We start from the raw sequence: 27,960 nt of genomic DNA, 5'->3' as shown, positions 1-27,960 counted from the left end.
AAAGACTTATTTTAATGTTATTATTGTTACCGTCTTCTATTTCTCACGAAATGTAAACTCCATGGAGGTGGGGATTTTTACATGGGCTGTTAATTGATTTATCTCAAGTGCCTGGCACATAGTAGGTGTTTAATTCTAGGCAGATATTTTTTACCTCTGAGTTTTAACTCTGCTACTTGAAGATAAGAGGAAGGTAAGAAGGTGGAGAATATCAATTTGCAAGAAATCTTTCTTTTTTTTTTTAAATTTTTGGCTGCATTGGGTCTCTGCTGCTGCACACTGGCTTTCTCTAGTTGTGGTGAGCAGAGCCTACTCTTTGTTGCAGTGCGCGGGCTTCTCATTGTGGTGGCTACTCTTGTTGTGGGACACTTGATCTAGGCATGTGGGCTTCAGTAGTTGTAGCACACGAGCTCAGTATTTGTGGGAAGTGGGCCCTAGAGCACGTGGGCTTCAGTAGTTGTGGTGTGTGGGCTCAGTAGTTGTGGCATGCGGGCTCTAGAGTGCAGGCTCAGTAGTTGTGATGCACAGGCTTAATTGCTCCACGGCATGTGGGATCTTCCTGGACCAGGGATCGAACCCGTGTCTCCTGCATTGGCAGGCGGATTCTTAACCACTGCATCACCAGGGAAGTTGCAAAAAATCTTTCAAAACAAGTAAATTAGAGAAATTCTAAGCCTCTTAAAAAATGTCTAGGGCACCCTCCCAAATTTGCCAAGGACAGATACTTTGAACCTTTCTCTCCAAATCTTAGCTACTACCAATGTCAATTGTTAGACAGACATCATTTAACATTTGCAGGTAGTCTTTGCATGAATATACACATCTCTGTCTCATTGCCCTTTCCTTCGTGCCCCATCTACCCAGGTAAAATAGAAACAAATGAAAACAAACAAATCCTAAAGGGAGTGGGAAGAGATGCCAAGTAGCCTAATTAGCATTTTAAGTTCATTGCATCATTCTGTTTGGGTCTCTAGGCACATGAACCAACGTTTATATCCATGATTGAGTAAAAGAACATTTTAATAGTTATTTGTATCCTATAGGTCCATGACCAATTTCATTAAACTGAGGTATTGCCAGAGGATGGCACTGCACAGAGAGAAGCATCATCATTATTTCCCTGGTACCATCTTGTGTGGCCAAGCTGCCTCCTTCTTTAAGGCTGCATCTTGTGGCAAGGGAGTGCCAGCCTGACTGCAGCTCTCTGCACTGGTCTGCCCAGTCTGCTTACATTCATGGTCTGATGTTTACTTATATAATTGTATCACTAAAGTTAAGAGATTACTTCTTTTTTTTTCTTTGAAAATTAGAAGTTTGACTATATATAAGTAACATCTCTTTCATTAAAAATATTAAAAGATGAGAGTGACAAGGAAAAAGTCCTTCAGACTGACCTACTTCAAGACCAGGAAAACCAGGGACCATTATGGTAGTCTCTTTCTAATCAGGAGGTCTTAAGGGTCCAATATAAATATGGTAAGAAGAGACAGAAAAATAACATATGTCATGTATAATTAAGTATATACTTGCACATTTGTCTCTGTTTCATGTCATCATTGGTCACCACATGAAATCAGGCCCTTTCTTAATCATCTTTCCCTTCTCTTCCTCTGACACTGCCATGTGTGTCCTCCTCCCTGGCTTGTACTTCCACTGATAGCTTCACAGCAAGCCTTTACCAATGCACCCTCAGGAACCACTTTTTTTAAAAATCAAAGTATAGTTGATTTACAACGTTGTGTTAATTACTGCTCTACAACAAAGTGATTCAGTTATATACATATATACATTCCTTTTTTTATATACTTTTCCATTATGGTTTATCATAGGATATTGAATATAGTTCTCTGTGCTATACAGTAGGACCTTGTGGTTTATCCATTCTATGTATAATAGTTTACCTCTGCTAACCCCAACCTCCCACTCCGTCCCTCCCCCAATCCTCTCCCCCTTGGCAACCACCAGTCTGGTCTCTATGTCCGCGATTCTGTTTCTGTTTCTTAGGTAGGTTCATTTGTGTCATATTTTAGATTCCACATATAAGTGATATCGTGTGGTGTTTGTCTTTCTCTTTCTGACTTACTTCACTTAGTAGGATAATCTCTAGTTGCATCCATGTTGCTGCAAATGGCATTATTTCATTCTTTCATGACTGAGTAGTATCCCGTTGTATATATATATCACATTTTCTTTATCCATTCATTTGTCGGTGGATATTTAGGTTGTTTCCACGTCTTGGCTATCGTGAATCATGCTGCTATGAATGTAAGGGTGCATGTATCTTTTAAAATTATAGTTTAGTCTGGGTATATGCCCAGGAGTGGGATTGCTGGATCATATGGTAATTCTATTTTTAGTTTTCTGAGGAACCTCCATACTGTTTTCCATAGTGCCAACTTATATTCCCACCAACAGTGTAGCAGGAGGAACCACTCTTACTTAGGGAATAACTGAACTTTCAGAATTTTCACAAGACATCCTGTTTGCCTTTCTTAAAAGCTGATTTTCTCATTTAAGGGCATTATCTCCCAAATACCCCTCTCAAGTGGAAGCTAATCGTTCTTCCATTGCCCTTGATAATTCATGTATAAAACATATCACACTTATATTTACATGCTCAATATATATCTTGTTCAGTACTTCATCTCCATTTGCATGTGTCACTTCCAAGGCCAATTGTCTTCACATGGTCATATATTTTTGTAGAATTTCCAAAGATATTTTAACAGAAATTAAAAGTACTCACTTTTCCTAACTCAACTTCCCTTGAATCATGTTTTTTTATTTTTTTTTTTTGCGGTACGTGGGCCTCTCACTGTTGTGGCCTCTCCCGTGTGGAGCACAGGCTCCAGACGCGCAGGCTCAGCGGCCATGGCTCATGGGCCTAGCCGCTCCGTGGCATGTGGGATCTTCCCGGACCAGGGCACGAACCCGTGTCCCCTGCATCGGCAGGTGGACTCTCAACCACTGCGCCACCAGGGAAGCTCCCATGCTTCTTATGTCTGGTGGCTTTGGAGTGGCTGCAGATATTTTTGGGGTCTGATTAAGTGTAAGTTGCCGCAAAAACCTGACTTGATGAAGATCAAATAAAGCTCATTGTATGGCATCGTATAAAGGACATTGTCATGACCTTGTTAATTAATGTCTGTAATTTTCAAATAGTATTTAAGTTTTTGCATAAGAAAACTTGAAATGCCTTGAAATTTTATAGTTACCAAGAGTTCTAATAGAGGTTTTCAGTTGGACAGTTTGAATTTCACATGATATTTTTAACTACTTACAAAGCTAAAATAAAAATTTCTAATCTATTAATATGAAAAATGAACTTAAATATACTTTACTTTGATTCCCCAGAAATTAAAGCCTGAGACAGAGGGCTATGTACTACTTTATTATTAGGGAGGGTAAGCCCAGAGAGCAGAAGTGAGGGACAGGGGGCAGAGAATGCCTATTACAGGGCTGGCTGCTTCTAAGGGAGGCAGATGGCTCTATCACTGGAGCATACCCCCAAGTAGGTTTCAACTGCACCTCCAAACCATCTTTCAGTGGGGAGAAAAGAGGAAACATGGACTGCTCACTCTCTCATTGGTCAAAGGCTCACCTCTCAGTGCTCCTCTGAGTTTGCATAGGTGAGTCCGGGCATTAACAGTTGAATCCCAGAACAAGTGTTAACAGGGAAATCCTAGGGTATGAGAAAAAGAGGAGCTGTCAGATTGCACCATGTGAAGTCAGACAGCCTTTGCAGAGCTACAAGAAACAGGCAACACCAACAGCACTGAAATGATGTATTAGAAATGTCTGATATGCAAGAGGAAGGCCAAAATTATCTTTCTATTCTCTCTATAGAAAATATTGCAAAAATCATTGAATATACAACCTAAAATTGTAAGGGGAAAAGCTATTATACAGGTATATCAGACAAATGTTAATAAAAATATTATATTTTTTCTGGATATTTGATCATGGAATTTGCCAGCATTTTAAAATTTATAATTTGTTGTGATTTCTCAGTTTAAATACATTGCCTTTGTAATTAATTTTATATTGTAATTTTATCTTTTTTCTAGGAAGCCCCTACGATATATAGGATTTAGGGCTCACAAAACCTGGATCACTCCTGTGCTCAAGTTTATCCTATCTGAAAACTAATAAAAAAATAAACAAACAAGTTTTCTTATCCCATGTCCTCATTTGGCACCAAGCCTTTCCCTCTCTTCTCTTCACAAACAAGGTTTTTCAAAGACTAGTTCATGTTTCCTGACTCCTCTCCCTCCACTCATATCTATTTCTTAAACTGCTCCCACTTGGTTCCTACACCCTCGATTCCCCAAGAAGTGCTCTTCTTAAGGTCACCAGAACCCTGTATTATCAATTCAACAGACACTTCTGCTCTTTTTCATGAATACCATTTCTGTGGAGTTGCCGCAGATGACTGGTCCTGGCTTTTTTATACTCTTTTCTTCTAGTTCTTTTTCTATGCATCTGACAATTCCTTCACTCCTTGAATTCTGATGTTGACCAAGGCCTCCAGCCTTCTGCTCATCTTACTCTAATCTGACCACTCTCTTTGAGTGACTTAATCCAGGACTTTAGTTGTCTTTTAGGAGGTTCCTGTCATTTCCTGCTCATATTTAATCAATCAACTTTAGACCTCTGACATGTTCTAGGAAGAAAGGGTTCTCTGCTAAAGCCAAGGGCAGTGGAACTGATTTGTTTTTTTAAATATGTCTGAGTAACACCTATTTATATATGATGGAACTATATTTCCTTGAGAAATGGTGTCTTTTTTGCTATTGCGACTATCTGGATATCAGCAGTAACTTCCTAACTGTTCTTTTTTCCCACCAATCTAGTGTGCCTTCCATATAACTGTTACTTTGATCACTTAAAAAGGAAACTTCATTATCTTGTTTCCATTAGAAAAAAATCTTCTAAAGGCTTCTATAACATTCATGATAATGTTCATATTGCTTTAAAAAGTCTATATCAAAAATTAAGTTGTATAGGTTTATGAACTCATTGTACAAGGTGAAAAAATATCTTTCAAAGATGTATAAGAAACACCAGTAGCCTTGTTCTTGGATTTTTATGTAAAGTATATACAAAAAAATATAAGCCTGAAACCTGTCATGTCTAACAATATATAGTGGATTAATGGCTATGGTTCTAATTCAATCTTTTCAACAGCTGCATGATATTCCATAACATCATTGTACCAGAATTTATTAACCATCTTCATACTGATGGCATTCAGGTCATTTCCATGTTTAATCAGCACATAAAGTATTGTAATACACAGCATTAGGTATACATTCCAATGTAATTCTTATGTAACTATGTATTCATCTAACAATTCCAATAAAAGTATAATGAGATTTCACTGAACATACATGCATCCTGTGCCCTTCTCTAAACCAGATATTATGGTGAGGGGAGTGCAAACCTCCTATTGGCTGGGATGAGTCATGTGGCCATGCCTAGATTTGGGGTAGAGGTCAATTCCCTTATTCTCAGCCCATGTACTTCAGGTGGAAAGAGTGACTTCTTGAAGGAAATTAGTATGCTGCTAATGAAAGAAGGAAGAATGGAATTGGGTGGCTAAAACATAGCAAACATCTTACAGTAACAGGAGCTAATGGCTTGTTCAAACACTGAGGCAGGTGAGTGACATTGTTCCCATGTTGTAGACAAGGGTTTCATCCTATGGGAGCATAGGAAATACAGAAACACTGAGGCTTTGAAGTTCTATACATGTATCACTTTATTAGTAAAATCTGACTCAAGAAAATTTCAGTTAGCCTAAAGCTATGGTGGGCGACTTGATCAACTTGGAACACATGTCCATTTTGTTTACCCTATAAAGGTTATATACCCTATCTAGAATTGAGAAGTGAATATTCTCAGCAACATGTAGGAGTCAGCAGTAACTAATTAACTTTGATTTCTAAGGCCTCAGAGGTTTTTCCAAACAGAATCCATGTATTGAGTAAGGGTATGTCTAGGCCCACTTCTCTGGAGGAGCTAAAAGTCAGTGGCCTGTGTAGCACACGGAATGCCCTTTGTTCAGTCTGTCAGTAACCTGCCCAGAAGCATTCCACACGGTGTGCAGCTCCTGACTTTATATTTGCGTGTGTGGGCACATATCCAAAATTAGCTTTCATTATCAGATTTATAAATGCATGTTTGCCTCTATTCCTGGGACAAATAACTTCATTTGAAGAAGAAATGAAATGTGTAGCTGATAGGCCATTTGTAGTGACTCAAGATTCTTATCTTCCCACTGTCCCAATGTTAAGAGATTCCAAATATTTCCACCACCTCCTTTTGAATCAGAGAAAATATAAAACTAGTTTAAAAACAGAGAAAGATAAGAAGGTTAGGAGGAAAAAGGAGGGAGAGAGGGAGAGAGAGTTGGAGGGAGGGAGAAGAGAATTGCACAATACTTTCATATTTCCTTAAGTAACCATCCTTCTTTCTAATTGTTAACCTAGAAAAGTGTCTCAAGTTCACCTTGCCTTCCATATGAACCTTAAGTTGGCGATTAAGGAATGCAGCACAGGATTTAATCTTTCATTTCCTTTTGTTGGGGCTCATTGCTAGTATTTTCTCCAATTCTAAACTCTTTCTTTTATTTATGGAATTATTGGTACTTAGTCCTTATTCCTTGCAATGAGAACTTTTAAAAAAATTTTTTTTGATGTGGACCATTTTTTAAAAAGTCTTTATTGAATTTTTTGCAATATTGCTTCTGTTTTATGTTTTGGTTTTTTGGCCATGAGGCACGTGGGATCTTAGTTCCCCAACTAGGGATTAAACCTGCCCTTCCTGCATTGGGAAGCAAAGTCTTAACCACTGGACCATCAGGGAAGTCCCTGAGAACTTTTAAGTGCATACATTTTTAGCAATTCTAGGCTCAGAATAAGTTCTGAGAAGCATACAAAAATACCTCTGATGCTCTGTATTCAAGATATCACTCTGTCATTTCCACTACTAACACCCAGTCTTTCTAAGAAATAATTTTTTGTCAATGGCTAACTTTTATTCATATGCAATACGTTTAATGAAGGGGTGTTTTTCGGATAATGCTGTGATTTTTTAAAAAATATTTATTTGTTTATTGAAGTATAGTTGATTTACAATGTTATATTAGTTTCAGGTGTACAACATAATGATTTGATATTTTTATAGGTTATATTCCATTTAAAGTTATTATAAAATATTGGTTATATTTCCCGTGTTGTACATTATATCCTTGTATCTTATTTATTTTATATTGTTGACTGAAAAAAATGCACAACCTAAAAGTTGAGAATTATGATTTACTCGGCAGACTTACTGAGGACTAAAGCCCAGGAGACAGCCTCTCGGATAGCTCTGAGGGACTGTTTCAAAGGGGATGGGAGGAGCAGGATATATAGGAGTTTTTGAAAAAAAAAAAAGGACATCTCAAGCTATTGAATTTAGCACTTTTCTATGTATAGAAAGATGCAAGAGTCTGGCCTTAATGAAATTATTCCTTTGATATGCACCTTAACTGTTTAGAGACAGTGTCTACATGTTTTTTTCTCCATGATGCACCTTCGGGGATGGCAGTTGCAGTGGCTGATGGCCTGATGGCTGCAACTGATATTTACTGATATGGCAGGCAACATTCTTTGTCCACAGTATCTAGTACTTTGCATCTCTTAATCCACTTCCCCTGTCTTGTCCCTCTTACCACCCCTCTCCCCACTGGTGACCACTACTTTGTTCTCTGTATCTATGAGTCTGTTTCTATTTTATTGTATTCATTCATTTTATTTTTTAGATTCCACATATAAGTGAGATCATGTAGTATTTGTCTTTCTCTATCTGACTGACTTCACTAAGCATAATACCCTCTAGGTCCAGATTTCATTCTTTTTAATGGGTAATATTCCACTCTGTATATATACCACTTCTTTTTATATTCTTCTGTTGATGGGCACTTAGTTTGCTTCCATATCTTGGCTATTATAAAAATAATGTTGCTATGAACATTGGGTGTATATATGTGTTCTAATTAGTGTTTTCATTTTCTTTGGATATATACCAAGGAATGAAGTTGCTGGATCATATGGTAGTTCTATTTTTAATTTTTTAAGGAACACCCATATTGGTTTCCATAGTGGCTGTACCAATTTACATTCCTCCCAACAGTGAACTAAGGTTCTTTTTCTCCATATCCTCGCCAAAATTTATTATTTGTTGTTTTTTGACTATAGCCATTCTGACAGGCGTGAGGTGATAGCACATTGTTGTTTTGATTTACATTTTCCTAATGCTTAATGATGTTGAATATCTTTTCATGCGCCTGTTGGTCACCTGTATGTCTTCTATGGAAGAATGTCTATTCAGGTCTTCTGCCCATTTTTAAATTGGGTGTTTATTTTTTTTTGTTATTGTTGAGTTGTATGACCTATTTCTATATTTTGGATATTAACCGCTTATCAGACATATTTGTAAATATCTTCTCCCATTTAGTAGGTTGTCTTTTCATTTTGTCGATGGTTTTCTTTGCTGTGCAAAAGCTTTTAAGTTTAATTAGGTCCCATTTGTTTATTTTTACTTCTGTTTTCCTTGTCTGAAGTGACAGATCCAAAAATATATTGCTAAGACTTATGTCAAAGAGCATACTGCCTATGTTCTTCTAGGAATTTTATAGTTTCTGGTCTTACATTTAGGTCTTTAATCCATTTTGAATTTATTTTTGTACATGGTGTGAGAAAATGTTCTAACTTCATTTTTTACGTGTAGCTGTCCACTTTTTCCATCACCAATTTTTGAAGAGACTGTCTTTTCCCCATTTTATATTTTGATCATAGATTAATTGACCATGTGTGCATGGGTTTATTTCTGGTCTCTCTATTCCATTCCATTGATCTATGTGTCTGTTTATGTGCCAGTAACATACTGTTTTGATTACTGTGGCTTTGTAGTATATTCTGAAGTCAGGGAACATGACACTTCCAACTTTGTTCTTTTTCCTCAAGATTGCTTTGACTATTTGGGGTCTTTGGTGGTTCCATACTAATTTTAGGATTATTTGTTTTAGCTTTGAAAAATGTCATAGGTGTTTTGATATGGATTACATTGAATCTGTAAATTGCTTTAGGTAGTATGGCCATTTTAACAATATTAATTCTTCCAATCCAAGAGCACAGGTTATCTTTTCATTTCTTTCTATCATCTTCAATTTCCTTCATGTTTTATAGTTTTCAGTGTACAGGTCTTTCACCTCATTGGTTAAGTGTATTCTTAGGTATTTTATTATTTTTGATGTGATTTTAAATGGGATTCTTTTCTTAATTTCTCTTTCTGTGAGTTCATTACTAGTGTATAGAAAAGCAACAGATTTCTGTATGTTAATCTTGTATCCTGCAACTTTTCTGAATTTATATATTAGTTTTAATAGTTTTTGGTGGAGACTTTAGGGTTTTATTATATAAAGGATCATGCCATTCTGCAAATAGTGATGGTTTTACTTCTTCCCTTCCAAATTGGATACCTTTTACTTATTTTTCTTGTCTGATTTCTGTGGCTAGGACTTCCAATACTATGTTAAATAGAAGTGAGAGAGTGGGCATCCTTGTCTTATCCTGAAAATAGAGGAAAGACTTTTAGTTTTTCACCATTGAGTATGATGTTAGCTGTGTGTTTGTCATAAATAACCTTATTTGTTGAGATATGTTCTCTCTATACCAGCTTTGATGAGAGTTTTTATCATGAATCAATGTTGAATTTCTGTCAAATGCTCTTTCTGTGTCTATTGAGATGATCATATGATATTTATCCTTCCTTTTGTTAATATGATGTATCACATTGATTGATTTGTAGATGTTGAACCATCCTTGCATCCCTGGAATAAATCCAAGTCAATCATGGTTTATGATCTTTTTCTATATTGTTGGATTCGGTTTGCTAACATTTTGTTGAAGACTTTTGCATCTATATTCATCAAAGATATTGACCTGTAATTTCCTTTTCTCTTTTTTAGTGTCTGGTTTTGGTATCATGGTAATTGGGCCTTATAGAATGAATTTGGGAGTGTTCTATCCTCTTCAGTTTTTTGAATACTTTGAGAAGGATATGTGTTTTCTCTTCTTTATATTTTGGTAGAATTTCCCTGTGAAGCAGTCCAGTCTTGCACTTTTTTTTGGCTGGGAATTTTTTATTACAAATTCAACTTCAGTTCTAGTAATCAGTCTGTTCAGATTGTCTGTTTCTTCTTGATTCAGTCTTTGTAGGTTGTATGTTTCTAGAAATTTGACCATTTCTTCTAGGTTGTCTAATTTGTTGGTATATAACTGTTCATATTATTCTCTTACAGTTTTTTGTGTCTCTGTGGTATTGGTTGTTATTTCTCCTCTTTCATTTCTTATTTTGTTTATTAGGGTCCTCTCTTTTCTTCTTAGTGAGCCTGGCTAAAGAGTTATTAATTTTGTTTATCCTTTCAAAAACCAGTTCTTATTTTCTTTGATCTATTCTATTGCCTTTTTGATCTCTATTTTATTTATTTATTCTCTGGTCTTTATTATTTCCTTTCTTCTGCTGACTTTGAGCTTGTTTGTTCTTTTTCTAATTCCTCTCTTTTCGTCTTAGTGAGCCTGGCTGAAGGTTTATTAATTTTTTTTATCCTTTCAAAAAACCAGTTCTTGGTTTCATTGATTTTTTGTTCTGTTGCTTTTTCATCTCTATTTATTTCCTCTCTGTCTTTCCTATTCCCTTCCTGCTGCTTACTTTGGGGCTTTGCTTGTTTTTCTTTTTCTAATTCGTTTAGATGGTAGATTAGGTTGTTTATTTGAGATTTTTCTTGTTTCTTGAGGTAGGGATTAATCACTATAATCTTCTCTTAGAACTGCTTTTGCTGTGTCTCGTAGACTTTGGAAATTTGTGTTTTCATTTTCATTCATCTCAAGGTATTTTCTGGTTCCCACTTTGATTTCTTCATTGATACATTGGTTTTTTAGTAGCATGTTGTTTAGTCTCCCCATGTTTGTGTTTTTCCAGTTTTATTTCTATAACTGATTTCTAGTTTCACACCATTGTAGTTGGAAAAGATGCTTGATATAATTTCTATCCTCTTAAGGTTGTTGAGACATGTTTTCTGGCCTATCATATGATCTACCCTGAAGAAATTCCATGTGCACTTGAAAAGAATGTGTATTCTGCTGTTTTGGGATTGAATGTACTGTAGATATCTATTAAGTCCCACTGGTCTACTGTGTTATTTAAGGCCACTCTTTCCTTATTGATTTTTCTGTCTGGATGATCTGTCCATTGATGTATGTGGGGTGTTAAAGTCCCCTGCTATTATTGTGTTACTGTCAATTTCTCCTTGTGTCTGTTAATATTTGCTTTATATATTTAGGTGCTCTTACATTAGGTGCATATATATTTGTGAATATTGTATCATCTTTTTGTACTGATTGATTTGCTATTATATAATATCCTTCATTGTCTTTTATTATAAACTTTGTTTTAAAGTTCACTTTGATATGAATAGTGCTACCTGAGCTTTCTTTTCATTTCCTGTTGCATGGAATATCATTTTCCATCCCCTCAGTTTCAGTCTGTGTGTTTCTTAGCTCTGAAGTGAATCTCTTGTAGGAAGCATATATAATGGTGTTTTTGGTTTTGTTTTATAAAATCAGCCACCCTATGTCTTTTGATTGGTACATTTAGTGCATTTACATTTAAATTGATTGTTTGTTATATACTTATTGCCATTTTGTTATTTGTTTTCCTGTAGTTCTTCTCTGTTCTTTTCTTCTTCTTTTAGTATCTTCACTTGTGGTTTGATGATTTTCTTTAGTATTATGTTTATGTTCCTTTCTCTCTAGTTTTTGTATATCTATTGTAAGTTTTTGATTACTGGTTACCATAGAGTTCATATATATTGAACTATAAATATATCTACTTATTTTAAACTGATACTTATTTAACTTAAACACATTCTAAAAGTTCCATATTTTTCTCCTTCCCCACAACAGTGCTTTGTATTTTTGATGTCATATTTTACACCTTCATGTTGGTCCCTTAACTGTTTATTGTAATCATAGCTGATTTTTCAATTTTTGTCTTTAACCTTGGTACTAGCTTATTTCAATCATTGAACCACAGTCTTTAAATTTTCCTTTACCAGTGGAACTTTCCCCCTCCTGTAATTTCTTGTTTATTGTTGTGGCCTTTTCTTTTTCACTTAAAGAAGACCCTTTAACACTTCTTGTCAGGTCAATTTAGTATTGATGAACTCTTTAATTTTTTGTTTCTCTAAGAAGTTATAGCTTCTTCAGTTTTGATTGATAACCTTGCTGGAGACAGTATCCTAGGTTGTACATTTTTTTTCTTTCCGGACTTTAATTATATTACACCACTCCCTTCTGGCCTGCAGTTGCTGCTGAAAAATCCGCTTATAGTCTTCTGGGGTTTCCCTTGTATGTGACTCTTTTTTTCCTTTTGTTGTCTTTAAATATTTACCTTTTGCCATTTTAGTTATGATATATCTTTGTGTGGGTCTCTTTAACTTCATCTTATTTGAGACTCTCTGTTCTTCCTGTACCTGGACATCTGTTTAATTCTTCAGTTTTTAGTCATAATTTCATCAAATATTTTTTGAACTCTTTTCTCTCTCTCTCTTCTCCTTCTGGAACCCCTATAATGTGAATGTTAGTATGCTTGATGTTGTACCAGAGGTCTCTTAAACTGTCCTCATCATTTTTAATTTGTTTTTCATTTTGCTTTCCTGACTGTGTGAATTCCATTATTATGTATTGCAGATTACTTATGCATTTTTCTGTATCACCTAATCTGCTATTAATTCCCTCCTGTGTATTTTTAATTTCAGTTATTGTTTCTTTAGCTCTGACTGATTCTTTATAATATTTTCCAGTTCTTTGTTAAAATTCTTGTTATGTTAATCTGTTCTTTTCCCCAGTTCAGTTAGCATTCTTATTAGTATTGCTTTGAACTCTTTATTAGGTAAATTATCTCTGTTTCATTAGGTTTTTTTCAGGGATTTTTTCTTATTTTTTCATGTGAAACATATTCTTCTGTCTTCTTAATTTGTTTAACTTTCTCTCACTCTATGAAATGATGTGAAACACTTACCTATCCTGATATTGAAGGCATCCCTATGCAGTCTGCATGTTTCCAGTGTCCTTGTGTATAAACATCCCTATGTAGTCTGCATGTGCCCATGTCTTTGGTGGGAGAACTGTATCTGAGGTGATCGTGAGCTCCTCTTCCTCTGTGCTGGCAGCCACCACCTTAGTGGGTGGTCTGGAGTTGGAGGGGTCTGAGCCAGAGCCAGGTGCAAGTCAGGCTTCTGCTATGCTCAGTGGTCATCACAGTCCAATTGGGTTTGGGGCCTGAGGGGCTGGAGCAGTAGCAAAGTTGGGTTTCTCAAGTGTGATGGCAGTCTCCACCTTGGTTTGAGGTGGAGGTGGGAGGTAGCTATGGCCTGAGGGCTTGGGGCTGAACTTCCATGCTGATTTTACTTTTTCCCCAGTGTGTGCACCTTGGTTAGAGGCTGGGTCAGGGCCAGAGAGGTTGGTGCCACACCACTGAGCTGCCCCCTCCCAAATGTGAACAGGAATGCATAGGAAGCTCTTCAATGATGGTGGACTCTTCCCTGGATCTAGCTTAGCTCCCTTGTGATTGTGCACAGGGATGCACTCTGGTGGGATAATGCTATGATTTATCATGTAGTCTGACTTATTAGGATAAAAATCTTATCTTTGGTTTTAAAATAAATATCTCCTCTTCTACTATAGCCAAATGCAGTAATTCACCTGTGAGATCAACATTTAGAATTGAAAATCATTGTTTGGTTTCTCTTTGGCAACTTCCAAAGCATGAATCCAGTGCTTTAACATGATTTTGAGAAATGAACATTTTCAGAATTGACCAAAGCTTCCCATTTTTGTAGAAGATAGGGGGAAGCTATCAGTGGATTTTGGAGAGTGGCATTTCCTCAGTCATTGTTCACAAATAAAGTTGGTTAGATCATCTAGCAGGGGGTTCCTTTTTCTAATTTACACAAGGCTACTGAATGATCTAGCAGCAGGTGAGGTTAGATGTGGGCTGGCTGCAGAGGCCAAGAACCTGTAAGAGCTTTGCTTGAGCAGATCAGCATAGGTTCAGCTTTTTAGTATTTTTACAACTATTTTCTTTCTTGTGTACCAGAAATTGGAGAAAGTAATGAGACAATTAACTTGTATTACTTCTTGTGGAAGAATTTACTTCTTGTAGAAACTCAGTTCTACAAAGCCTTGAAAGACTGACCATTGTTCCAAATGTGGTTGGCCCAAATTTACTCACATTTGCCTTTAGCCACTCAGTAAGCTCCATTTCCTTAAAGTTATAGAAGCTGAGTACTAAGAATAGTGCCCTTGAGACTCCTGCCAACACAACTTCTAGTGATGGTACCATGTATAATAGAGATTGAATGGGACTTTACCTTTCACTTCTGAGTTTTGAGTAAACAGTCTTCAGAAGACTATCTTTAACATTTAGCAACTTAATTTCTAGACACTCATTATTTAGGAACTAAATTGCTTAGATGCTATTTGAGATGATTCAAAATACAAATTTTTAATGATATTATATAGATTTAGGGATTATGAATTGGAAGTTCAAAGTTGGAAATATTATTTAATATTTTTTAAGGATAAGTGTTTCAGTCCTGTTCAGAATGTGAGATTGAACACCACAGCATCAAATGACCTCTTACTTTCTGCTCCTTCCAAAAACTAATACTTGTATGTTTGCTAGGGGTCCTGTAACAAAATACCATAAGCTGGGTGACTTAAACAACAGAAATTTATTGCCCCACAGTTCTGGAGGCTAGAATTCTAAAGTCGAGGTATGAGCAGAGTTGATATCTTCTGAGAGCTGTGAGGGATAATTTGTTAATGTGCCACTCCCCTAGCTTCTGGTGGTTTGCTGGCAACTTTTGGTGTTCTTGGCATGCAGAATAATTATCCTGATTTCTGCCTTCATCTTTGTATGGCATTCTTCCTGTGTGCTTGTATTTCTTCATATGACATTCTTTTATTAGTCATATTGGATTATAAACCCACTGTATTCTGGGATGACTGCATCCTACAACCTTGTGAATTCCTACACAATTACATCTGCAATGACCCTATTTCCAAATAAAGCCGTATTCTGAGGTGCTAGGAATTAGGATTTCAACATATGAATCAGAGTGGGGAACAGTTCAACCCCTAAGAAAGCCCAAAGGTGTTTCATGAAAAGGATCGACATTCTGGGAGCAGTGAATTCTACTGGAATAGTTGTTTCATTGAGTTGTGGTAACTGTAGTTTTCTGGGTAGTATTTGAAGCTCCATAACTAAATGCTACAGTCTATGAAATACTGCTGTTCTTGTATTCATGCTTGAGGGGAATAAACCAGTACCTCTGAGTCTTAGCTGCCTGGGCTCTCAATAAAGAAGTGAGGTCACTAAGCCAAGAAAATATAAAGTCCCCAATAGAGCAGCTCTCTGTATGTAATTCCAGCACCAATTAACAACTTCAGATACACTATTCAATTTCTAGACATGATCTTTTGCAGTTCCAGGTTTCTTTAATTTTCTAAATAATTGCTATCATACAAATCCAAATAAAACTGGTCTGAAGCTGAAATAAAAATATGTATCTTAAAATATAAAATATCATCTCTGTGATAAACAGTTCTCATTCTCACTAGCAGTGATTGGTCACTTTCTAGCAATCTCAGCCAAGAGATTGTGATTAGTGCAGAGGCAGAGTGAGCTAACTACCTGCTTTTGTGTTCTTCCTTGGCAGGGGTCAGACACTCTGTCTAGGGAAGCCATTTTCACTGTAGCCTGGGTTGGAGGAGCAAGTGTTGCCAGTGGTAAATGTCCAACTTCACACTCAGGGTCCCTCAAAAGGTGGGGAATGTTCATAAGCCCTGAAACTGCTGATAATATTGACATGGGAATATGGAGTTTCTTCTACTTTAATAACCATTATCACACCTATAAAACATGTTTTCTTAAAAATTGCATCTTTCAAAGTCTTCTAGTGATCATTCTTTAATGGATATATAAGACTTGCATTACCAATACATGATTTTTGATTTTTAAAAAAAATCAGCTATCTAAAGATCTCATTATGGGTTTTCTCCTCCAATCAATCAATCAATCTCTGTCTCTCTCTGTTTCTCCTCTCATTCCTCCTCTGTCCCCTTTTGGCACCCTTTGCCCTAATACCCAATTTTTTTATTTTTAATAAATTTATTTATTTATTTTTGGCTGTGTTGGGTCTTTGTTTCTGTGTGAGGGCCCTCTCCAGTTGTGGCGAGTGGGGGCCACTCTTCATCGCTGTGTGCGGGCCCCTCACCGTTGCGGCCTCTCCCGTTGCAGAGCACAGGCTCCAGACACGCAGGCTCAGTAGCCGTGGCTCATGGGCTTAGTTGCTCCGCGGCATATGGGATCTTCCCAGACCAGGGCTCGAACCTGTGTCCCCTGCATTGGCAGGCAGATTCCCAACCACTGCACCACCAGGGAAGCCCCCCATTTTGTTTTTATTCTTCTATACTTTTGTTTGTTGTGCTGCTTTTGCTCTTATCTAAGTGAGATTAAATAATACAAATATCTATCAGTATTTGCAGCAATTTTCCCCCAAAGTAATAGAGAGTTCTAATTCTGCTCTGATTGAATTGAACACCCTGTTTTATTAAACATGGAGAAAAGTGTAGATAATTCTACTAATTTGTAAGTGACTCTAACTAGTTAGTATTTTCATTATTTTTGGAGGATTTAACATATTTTAGTTTGTATGAAAATATGTATGTTGGTTACAGTATGAACCAGAATAATAAATGAATCAGAGAAAGAAAACTTTATGCTGTTTCCTCTCCTTTTTGGAGGTGGGTATGGGAGGGTGGTTTGGGTTTTTTAGTTTTTATCTATGGAAGGGGTACTTGAAATTTAAAGCATTGTATTTCTGAATTAGTTCATTCCTTCATTTTGGCCATTGTTCATTGTCATATTAGCAGAGAAGTAGATTCTCATTGAGAGTGTACAACATTTGCTTAATGTGAAAGCTCAGTATCAGTGTCATTTGAGATTAAGGAAGTGTCTACATGATTTCTGGTCTTTGAGATCATTCTTGTAAAATCTACTGAGGTGATATTTTGCGTATATAGGTCTAGAGATCTTTTAAAGATTGCAGTTAGAAATGTTTTCCATGATTATTCCTATTTTAATTTGATAGGAATATGAGATCCAAAGAAATTCTGTTTTTGAACTAATTTTTTATAGATTTCACTTGGGATGAACAGAGGGTGAGAGATGAGTTTTGTAATAAAACAAACAAAAAGTACCTATTCACAAGGCAAGAGGAGAGAATCCAGCTGCTTCTAGTTTTTTTTTTTTTTTTTTTTACATCTTTATTGGAGTATAATTGCTTTACAATGGTGTGTTAGTTTCTGCTTTATAACAAAGTGAATGCATATACATATGTTCCCATATCTCTTCCCTCTTGAGTCTTCTTCCCTCCCACCCTCCCTATCCCACCCCTCTAGGTTGTCACAAACCACCGAGCTGATTTCCCTGTGCTATGTGGCTGCTTCCCACTAGCTATCTATTTTATGTTTGGTAGTGTATATATGTCCATGCCACTCTCTCGCTTTGTCACAGCTTCCCCTTCCCCTTCCTCATATCCTCACGTCCATTCTCTAGTAGGTCTGTGTCTATATATATGTGTTAGCATACGGTATTTGTCTTTCTCTTTCTGACTTAACTTCACTCTGTATGACAGACTCTAGGTCCATCCACCTCATTATAAATAGCTCAATTTCGTTTCTTTTTATGGCTGAGTAATATTCCATTGTATATATGTGTCACATCTTCTTTATCCATTCATCTGATGATGGACACTTAGGTTGTTTCCATCTCTGGGCTATTGTAAATAGAGCTGCAATGAACATTTTGGTACATGACTCTTTTTGAATTATGGTTTTCTTAGGGTGTATGCCCAGTAGTGGGATTGCTGGGTCATATGGTAGTTCTATTTGTAGTTTTTTAAGGAACCTCCATACTGTTCTCCATAGTGGCTGTACAAATTCACATTCCCACCAGCAGTGCAAGAGTGTTCCCTTTTCTCCAGACCCTCTCCAGCATTTATTGTTTCTAGATTTTTTGATGATGGCCATTCTGACTGCTTCTAGTTTTGTATTTACGTTTGCTGTTGCAGGTGGAGTAGAAATGTAGCCAAATAGGGTACTTCTGGCAAACTTGATTCTGTTGGTATTTACCGCATCTTTCAGAATTTAGTGTCCATGCAATTCAGCCAAGGTGCTTTCATTAAATATGCCACATACATATTTCCCTTTCCCCCCATCACTGATTTAGTAGATCTGGGTGATCTGAAATGTGGGCAACATTTTTTCTTACTTGGAAGCACTCTGTATTTCTGTCTCTTGATAGGTAATTTTTATCAAGTAACTCATTCTGAAAATGGATGAGAAAAAGTTGCTTTTTAGCTTTCCATATGACTGATTTAATGCACACAGTGTTCTTACACAGTTGCTTTCACTATAATAAATGCCAGGAGGTGTTTGTTATTGGGGTGGGGGAAAGTTTAGCTTTACAATGCTAACCTGGCTTGGAGACCTGCACTTTCACACGACCTTTCTCAACAGCAAGATTGCTGCCTCTCATCCTGCCTGTGTGAAATTCTAGAGCAGCCTCTGCCAGTAACTCTTCTATAACAACTTTTTATTTGTCTTCACCAGACTTTTAGGAATACATTGTCAGCAAACAAGCAACCCAAGCAGGTTTTTAACACTGAAGAAGGAACTGGTTATTGGTAGATCTTTCATGCATTTTAACTGTAACTGAAATATCTTGTACTTCTTGAAACAAAATATTTGATGTAAAACTAGAGTTTATTTATTTTAAAGAGATTAAACTTAACTTTGAATAGTAAAAGTTAAACAGTAAAAAGTACTGATATGGGAACCAGATTGCCAGGCTCCATAGTGTGAATAATTAACTGGCATAATGTTCAGGTAATCTAGGTTCTAATGCCAGCTCCTTCCTCAAATCTTTTTGTAGCTTGTCAAGTCCATTATGCTCAATCAAATGGCTATCATTAAACCATGTAAACTTGAATGGATTATCAGAACCTAGCTGAACTGATCTTGGAGAGGCAGCAGTGAGCGGTGGCTTAATTCCCTGCCCAGGAATTGAACCTGGGTAGCCTGGATGAAAACCAGGAACTTTAGCCACCAGACCACCAAGGGCTAGAGGCTAGAAGTTAGTTTTCCTTGGTTCTCGCCCCCAGTTAAAAATGTATTTCTCATGGAGGCAAAAACTGTAAAAACAGGTACAAAGTTTATTATTAGAGACATAGCACAAGTGGGATAGAACACAAAGAAATTGTTTAGTTAAGATAGAAGCAAGGCAGAGACGCACATCCAGAGAGAAAGGGTGTGGGCATCCTCCCTAATGAGGAAAGCGGTAAAGAGGTGGTTAAGTCACTTATATAGGGCAGTTCTTCAGGGTCTTTATTTACCTTTGGTCAATTATCTGGTTTCTTCTTCCACACCTGACCTGCCATAGGACGCTTCCCAATATGCATGCCCAACTTTTTTCCAAAATGGATTTCAGCCCAGGAGTGGCCTTAGAGTCACATATTATGGGGTGGTGCCCCCTCCTTTTTGAGCCTTTCTGCGCATGTGCAGTGTCTCCCTTGCCCCAAGCATGGGAAATGCATGACCTCTTGATCTTTACTCGGACAGGGTTTAGCCCCTCTCTGTTCCTGCCGTGACTGTTAACTTAGAGTGTCCTCAGGAGACAAAGCCTAGCTATTTAACCTGTTCTGTTGTTATTTCTATTTCAAAGTGCGAACAGGAGGCTGGTTGTAAATATCTAACCTGGAGCCCACTTATGTCCTGTCTCAGGAAATATAAACAGGAGGCTAGTTGTAAGTGTCCAGCCTGAAGCCCATCTTTTCCTCTCCCCAGGGAATGTAAACAGGCAGGCAAGTTGTAAATCTCTATCCTGGAGCCCATCTATCTCCTGCCTCAGAACTACCTGTTTAATGCCAAGGATCAGCGGCAAACAAGATCACTTTAATCAATTTATACTCATGCACACTTTGGTCATGTTTAAATGGCTAGTGGTAATTTAGACATGTCTAGGAAAATTTTCTATGTGCCTGTGACAAACAAACTGTGCAGGCAGTAGTATCTAAGGAGAACAAAAATTAACAGTTTTAAGGTACACCTTACTTATTCTTTGAATAAGCAAAGTTGAGTTTTTTTCGCTCTAAGAAATTGTACCTGAATACAGGCTGGGGTCCAGTTATGAGACATTCATGAATTCACACACTGGCCCAATACTGGGATACACAATCTTAGGCCAGCCAGCTAGCCAGCCAACCAGGCACCTTTGAATGTGTGCATCCTTTTTACCCCAGCCTTAATTACATTTCATGTCAGGCTTCTTATTTGTCAGTGGTATTGCTACTAGTTCTGCCTATCTCACAGATGCTATTGTGTGAATAGAATGAACATGTGAAAATGATTCTCACTTTTACCAGGAAGACACTCCGAGCTAATGTCTTCTTGTAGCCATCTCTGTAATCAAGTAAAAAGTAGTAGGCCAAAAAGAATGGTTTTAGAATTGAAATGTAAATATGAGCTAATGAGTGAATTTTCTGTTATTTAGGACAATGATGCTAGTCTTTCACTGAACAAGTAGAATAATTAAATCATAATTCCTTTCATATTAAATAAACCAATATCCATTCTACTTTGTAATGGACTGTATCTTGGGGTTATAAGATGGTCCTATTAACCCTGGTTCTTCTTCACAGGGTTGGCCTTTGCTGTTCTCTCATCTGTGCACCCTGTGTTTGGTTTGTATGGGTCTCTGTTTCCTGCCATCATTTATGCCATATTTGGAATGGGACGTCATGTTGCCACAGGTAATAATTTCTGTCTATGCTTATGCTTCTCATATTACTAATGAAGGGGACTCAGAAGTGATTATTTGTTACTGATTACATTTCCAATGTAATTCTTACTTTACTACTGAAAATATTAGGGCAAATATTATCAGCAAATAATATCAGCAAATATTAGGGCAAGACATTTAACTTTCTGTGCCTCAACACATACTGTGATTTATTGCTATATTACTATGTAACCAAGGTTATTGTTAAAGATTCTGTTCATTTTTAAGTTGTAAAAAGACTGTAAGAGAAGGATAAATGTTCTGAATTTACAATGAAATGAAAATAAGCACTCTGAGGAAAAGACTATAAAATTTAGTTACTCAAATATTGAAAATTATTTTCCATGTAATTAATATTTAGATTAAACAATCTTTTAAGTTTCTTCCAAGCTAGGTTCTACAATGCCCTCTAATTAGTATATCTCTTACATTGCCTAGCATTTCATTACCAAATAAAATGTGAACAAGTAATCTAATAATAGAGCAGCCTGGTTAAAAACAAAGGCTTGGAAGTTAGATAGACCTGGGTATGTGTCACATTTAGTGTTTGCTATCTGCATGAGCCTGGGCAAAGTTTTAAAGGTCTATTTGCTGCTTTCTTGATAGTAAAATGTCAAAAAAAATCATGATTATATTGATAACATAATTGATGTACAAGTGTCTAATTTATTACTTGCTACATAAAAATTAATAAAAGCTGCTATCATTACAAAAATGATACCTTAATCTTAAATATTATGGTAATAATAATAAAAGTACTCAAGAGGAAATATCCATAGAGGCATTTTTATCCATTTTGTTTATGCAAAATATCAGTCTGTAAGCAAGTAATACCATTTTGTGTCTATTTCTTCAGTGGTCAGTTTGTGTTATTGAAGAAAACTTTATTTCCTACAAGAAAAATTTATTATCCCATAGTTTTAGAGATCAGAAGTTTGAAATGAGGCCCACAGGGCTAAAATTGAGATGTCAGTAGAGCTGCATTTCTTTCTGGAGGTTCTAGAGAACAATTTGGTTTTCTTAACTTTTCTACCTTCTAAAGGTTTCCTGAATTCTTGGCTCAAATGCTTCATTTTCAGAGTCAGCAGGGAAATCTCTTTCTGATTATGATCCTTTGCTTCCATCCTCCATGTTTAAAGGACCCTTGTGATTACACTGGGTACACCTAGACAATCCAGGATAATCTCCTTATCTGAAGGTCAGTTTATTAGCAACCTTAATTCCATCTGCAGCATTAATTACCCTTTGACATGTAACATAAGATATTTACAGGATGTGGATGCATTTGGAAGGCCATAATTCTGCCTACCACATTGATACATGCATTTTCTCATGCAGAAATTAACCTATAAAATAATGTCTTATTTATGTAAAATTGGCTTCTTATATAATCAACTTTGTCATGGAGGATAGGATCAACAATTATCAGACATTTACAACACTGCTACCTAACGTATGGTCCATGAACCAGCAGGATCAGTTTTATGTGGAATCTTGCTAAAAATGCAAAATCCCACTTCAGATCTATTCAATCAGAATCAGCATTTTCACACAATCTCCAGTTTTTTTAAAATAACGCATCTATCTATCTACACATGTATGTGTAGATATGTACTTAAATTTGAGAACCTTAGGTGTACTATTTATTAGATGATTTATTAAGAGCTTTACATGTGCTATTTTATCTTAATACAATTATTTTAAATAAACATCATTATTTGCATATTTAGGTTAAAAATACCTCTTAATTTCATAAAGTTTTCTGTGAGAGCACAGATTAAGTTGTAGATGCATGGATTACAAGCCAGGTGTGGTCAAATCTGAAGCCAAGCTTTTCCTTTTTACAACCAGCTGCTCAAGAATGCAGTTTCCTTTTGTGTTGATGTAAAGGGAGAAAAGCACAATAATGAATCAGAAGTTCTTGAAGCCTATTATATTCAAAATTTCCTGCTCCCTAATTTCCTAGGAAATTTATTTTCATTCTTCAAAACATTTAAATATGTCATTAGCAAGAAAAAGCAGATTATTTTTAGAGCTGGACTCAAAACATCTCCTCTGTTAAACAAAGGATAAAAGAAAAGGTAAAAAAAAAAATTCCTAATAGACCATAATTACTTTAAGAAGTCAAAAATACTTAACTTGATATACCTAAGTATGTATTTACATAAACCACTTTATTTCCTAAGGAATCATAAACATTTTACTGGTGACATGGTTTTGAAATTGCCGTTTATATAAAACTTTGGATTTAACAAATATTATTAACAGCTATAGGAATCTCGTAGTCTACTAGGTAAATAATATACATTTCAAAATACATATAATTTACAGGCTTTACTATAGATACTGTATAGCACAATAAATGCTTAAGGCATTTTATTTCTGCATAAGCACTTCTCCAAAAGACAGAGCCAGCTGGATCTCCTCATTTCTCTTTCTATCCCAACAGATTTAGAATTCTTTAGAATCAGTAAAGAAGAAATGATCCTTTTTCCTCATGGTATTATATTTATATATATACACATTACCACTTGTATAAGGTTCTGTATTTAACAAATTTAATAATATTAAATATAATATATATATCAGGAGAAATATACAAACTAATTATTTTTGAACTTCCTATGATCTTAATTATAGGAACCAACCTAAATTTTCTGCAAACATTTAGTATAGAGAACATATTTTTCTTTTAAATAATATTATTGTACTTTATTTTGGTGTATATATGTGTGTGGGAATGCCTACTTCTATTTTACTATTAAGAGATTGATGTTGCTTTCATAAAGAAAAATCACATTATCTGGGATTTTCCCTCCAACTCAGGTAATCAGAATGCAATAATGAATTACTAAATGCAATAATAAATAATGCTTGAGGTATCTTTAAAAGCAAATAATTCAAAAGCTAGAATATAAAGACACCAAATGTGCTGTATTTTTAACAGCACAATTTTCTTATTTTAATTTAAAATACATATATATTTTAAAAAGGAATAAATCATTGATTGCTTCTTGTGACTTGCAAAGAACATATCTTAGACTAAAAAGGAAAAGAACAGAAACTTGAGTATCAGTCCAGTGGAAACAAAATTGTTGAAGATAACCCATATGTGACAATTTGTAGGATATAATTATCTTCTAAATTAGAGAAAAAAATTTTAAAGAGAAAAATATGTTCATTAATTTAGAGAAAAGATTAGGGAGACAATAGAATTCTCTGTAGAAGAAAAGAAAATAAGCAAACAATTATTTACCAAATGTGGTAAGAATTGTGACAGATGTTTTTATATATGAAATATCACTTAATCTCTACCCAGATTTTGTAGCTAGATATTTTATCATCATCTTACAAATAAGCAAGCTGAGAGAGGTTAGGTACCTTGACCAGGAATTTGAACTTAGCCCTGCCCAATTCTGAGGCCCCAATTCACTTCCTATTAGGTCTTGCCAACCACTCTTAAGCTACTAGATGGGTTTAGTGGTATTTAAGGGTACCACTAGTAGGTTTAAAGCCTAACCAGAATGAAACGTTGAGAAATTGAAGGAAAGAGCAGCGGAGTAGTAGGGAGGAGATAAAGACAAGGCAAAACCAATAAGATAGAGAAGGTAAAATGTCATTCACAACATCATCATATAGTCACCAGCAGCCTCAACATCCTTGATTGTTCTCAACTATCTCAGAAACAGCAAAGTGTCATCCTTTGAAAAGAGGCAATACTCCCATAACCATGTTGACACAGTAAGTAACCCCATAGCCATTTCTGGCAATGTCTCTCTCTAGAGAAGTTCTTGGGATGTGACTCACACACAGGTGAGACTCACTTTTCTTTTCTCAACAAAACATTTTTGTTGGCTGTTCTCTCTTACCATTCAATTCCTTCTTATCTTCTTTCAAATCTTAGGAAAGCTAGGCCTACTCAAAAATTAACTCTAGATCATTTTTGTTCTCAGTTCTCTAGTCATTTGTTCAGTGGCTTTTGTACAAATCATTTTGCTCTATGTTCTAGATTTAAAGGCCAAAATACACACTTCTTCACTTTCAGGAATATAAGACTTTGAGAAATTCTGTTGTAGCATACCTTGAAAAAATAAGGCAAGGGCAGATCCTATGGCAAATATTCCTTATTTGGCATTGCCAATCCTTGACGTCAGAATCTTGTCTCTAATCATTATATATATTTGGTCCTTGATGTGTTCTTAATTTAGTACTTTATGTTGAGAACAGTGATCATGACAGTTGATATTTATTGATGATTTATTGAGAATGACTTAGCTCCCTAAGAGAACTTTATGCAATTTGCTCTATGTATTTATATACCATCAATTCAACGGAACAGTGAACATTGAATAACAGACTATAACAGAGCATTCCGGTTTTAATCTTATTAAGAATTACCTTTTTTAGGTGTCAACTACATGCAATATATTGGGATATGTGGTACATTATTTCATTTAAGTCTCATCACAACCCCATTGGGTGAGGAATGCTTTCTGTCTTTAGATAAAGATATTGAGATGGCGGTACTGAGATTTAAGGTGAGGTTTATTGGAGGCTACAATCACCATACTATTTTGAATCACAGCACATACTGTCTCACTTATCCTCTAAAACCAAAGGATTTTCTGCGTCAGCTTTCCACTGAGACTTTGTTTCTGCCTGACTTAGCTCTCTTGCCCTATGAGGCTGCATACCATTTGTTGAGATGTCTATATCTTGTGACAGGCCCTTTTTCACACAGTGTCATTTATGACCTGGGGCAAAGTAAGGTCTTTAGGTAAAGGGTTGGGGGAATGTTTTTACCATGCTGCAATTTGTTTCTTTAATCCAAAATTGCTGAACCCTCTCTTTGGGAAATGACATTTCCCTGCTGGTGTGGCTACATTCTCAGACATGCTGTGCCAAGATAAGAGCATCAGAACTCTTGGCAGGAAGAGGGGAACACACTGAAAATGGTCCTGCATTTGTGTGAGGCCAGGACAATTCCTGGGATATACCTTTGAAACTTATCTAGTTACAGTAGACAGAAATGGTATGTTTCATCATTTTATGGGCCACAGCATGTTGCTGTTATACTATAATAAAGGTGTACTCTGTTATGAGAGCACAGGGAATAGAAATATTTAACCTGGACTGACTGGGGAATCTGGGATGATCTATGTTGAATATGAAATTTGAGCCAGACCAGGAAAGACAAGGATGTTTTTATAAGTAGATTGGAGGAGCAAGAATTTCAGTCAATGAGCCCCAGATTCAGCAAAGAGTCATATTTTCCACTGAGCCTATTGAGGTCTTCATATTTATCATCTCATTTATATTCTCCTCAAACTCTAAAACATAGGCATTATTACCTGCATTTTATGGATGAGGCGATTTAGACTCAAAGTAATGTGCTCTAAATCGTGATAGTGATAAATGGAGGAGCTGGATTCAAATCCACACCATGATCTTAATCCCTGTTTTGAGGACATTCTCTATGTAGGTCTGCAGAGAGGTAGGAAAATGTATGGCCTAGGAGGGAATAGCAAGTAGATGTATGTGGAAGAAATTTGTGTATAAAAAGGTGAGTTTCTGTTTATTCCATGGAGTGAAGGGTGGAATAGTGGGGGTGCAGAGGAGAGTGCTTCTAATAGATCTGTTTTGGTTTTACAACATGGATTCAACTTTAATGGTGGAATCCAATAATGTTTATTGAGTCTGTTACTAACAGAAGATCCCCCCCCACCCGCTTTAGGCACCTTTGCCTTGACATCCTTAATATCAGCTAATGCAGTGGAACGGCTTGTCCCTCTGAACAGTCAGAACCTTACCACACAGAGTAACACAAGTGTGCTGGGCTTATCTGACTTTGAGATGCAAAGGATTGGTGTTGCTGCAGCTGTTTCCTTCTTGGGAGGTGTGATTCAGGTAAGTATACTGAAACTTGGGAATAAAGAAAGGTAGACAGTAGCAAAGAAAAGGCAATTGGTGTTTTATTTATTAAAGTCATCTTTTCTTGTCAATTGAATTTTTCTTCCAGTTTTATTGAGATAATTGACATACAACACTATATAAGCTTAAGGTGTACAGCATAATGATTTGACATACATACATCATGGAATTTAAGTTTAATGAACACCCGTCATCTCATATAGATACAAAATTAAAGAAATAGAAAAAAAAAGTATTTTTTCTTGTACTGAGAACACTTAGGATTTACCCTCTTAACAACTTCCATGTATAACATACAGCAGTATTAATTACATTTATCACATTGTACTTATTTATCTTATAGTTACATAATATAGTGATTCAATATTGCTATATATTTCAAAATAATCACCATAATAAGTCTAGTTAAGATCTGTCACCATACAAAGATATTACATAATTATTGACTATATTCCCCACACTGTGTATTTCATACCTGTGACTCATTTGTTTTGCAACTGGAAGTTTGTACTTCTATTTTCTTTCAACTATTTCTTTCCTTTCCCCACCCACCTCCCTCTGGCAACCATCTATTTGTTCTCTCTATATTCCTACTTCTGTTTTGTTATGTTTATTTATTGTTTTGTTTTTTAGATTCCATATATAATTGAAATCATACAGTATTTGTCTTTCCTTGTCTGACCTATTTTACTGAGCATAATACCCTCTAGGTCTATCCATGTTGTCGCAAATGGCAAGATTTCACTATTTATATGGCTGAGTAATATTCCATTGTATACATAGACCACATCTTCTTTATTCATTCTTCTACTGATGTGCATTTAGGTTGCTTCCATATCTTGGCTATTATAAATAATGCTGCAATAAACATAGGTGAATATATCTTTTCTAATTAATGTTTTCATTTTCTTTGAATAAATACCCGGGAGTAGAAGTGCTGGATAGTATTGTATTTCTATTTGTAATTTTTTGAGGACCCTCCCTAATGTATTCCATAGTGGCTGCACTTATTTACAT

General features: G+C 36.0%; 1 protein-coding gene across 1 annotated transcript in view; it reads left to right on the top strand.

Annotated features, from left to right (window-relative positions):
* Nucleotides 1-27,960, top strand: part of SLC26A7 (solute carrier family 26 member 7) — a 181,446-nt gene that overhangs the window by 18,776 nt on the left and 134,710 nt on the right. The window contains exons 2-3 of the mRNA XM_067712815.1: nucleotides 20,873-20,983; nucleotides 26,747-26,919. Coding sequence (XP_067568916.1) covers nucleotides 20,873-20,983; nucleotides 26,747-26,919 — 284 coding nt within the window. The remainder of the gene's footprint in view (nucleotides 1-20,872; nucleotides 20,984-26,746; nucleotides 26,920-27,960) is intronic.

This window comes from Pseudorca crassidens, chromosome 17, assembly GCF_039906515.1.
Source record: "Pseudorca crassidens isolate mPseCra1 chromosome 17, mPseCra1.hap1, whole genome shotgun sequence".
Lineage (NCBI taxonomy): Eukaryota > Metazoa > Chordata > Mammalia > Artiodactyla > Delphinidae > Pseudorca > Pseudorca crassidens.
The sequence above is the reverse complement of the archived record's forward strand: the minus strand, read 5'-3'. Positions and strand labels throughout refer to the sequence as shown.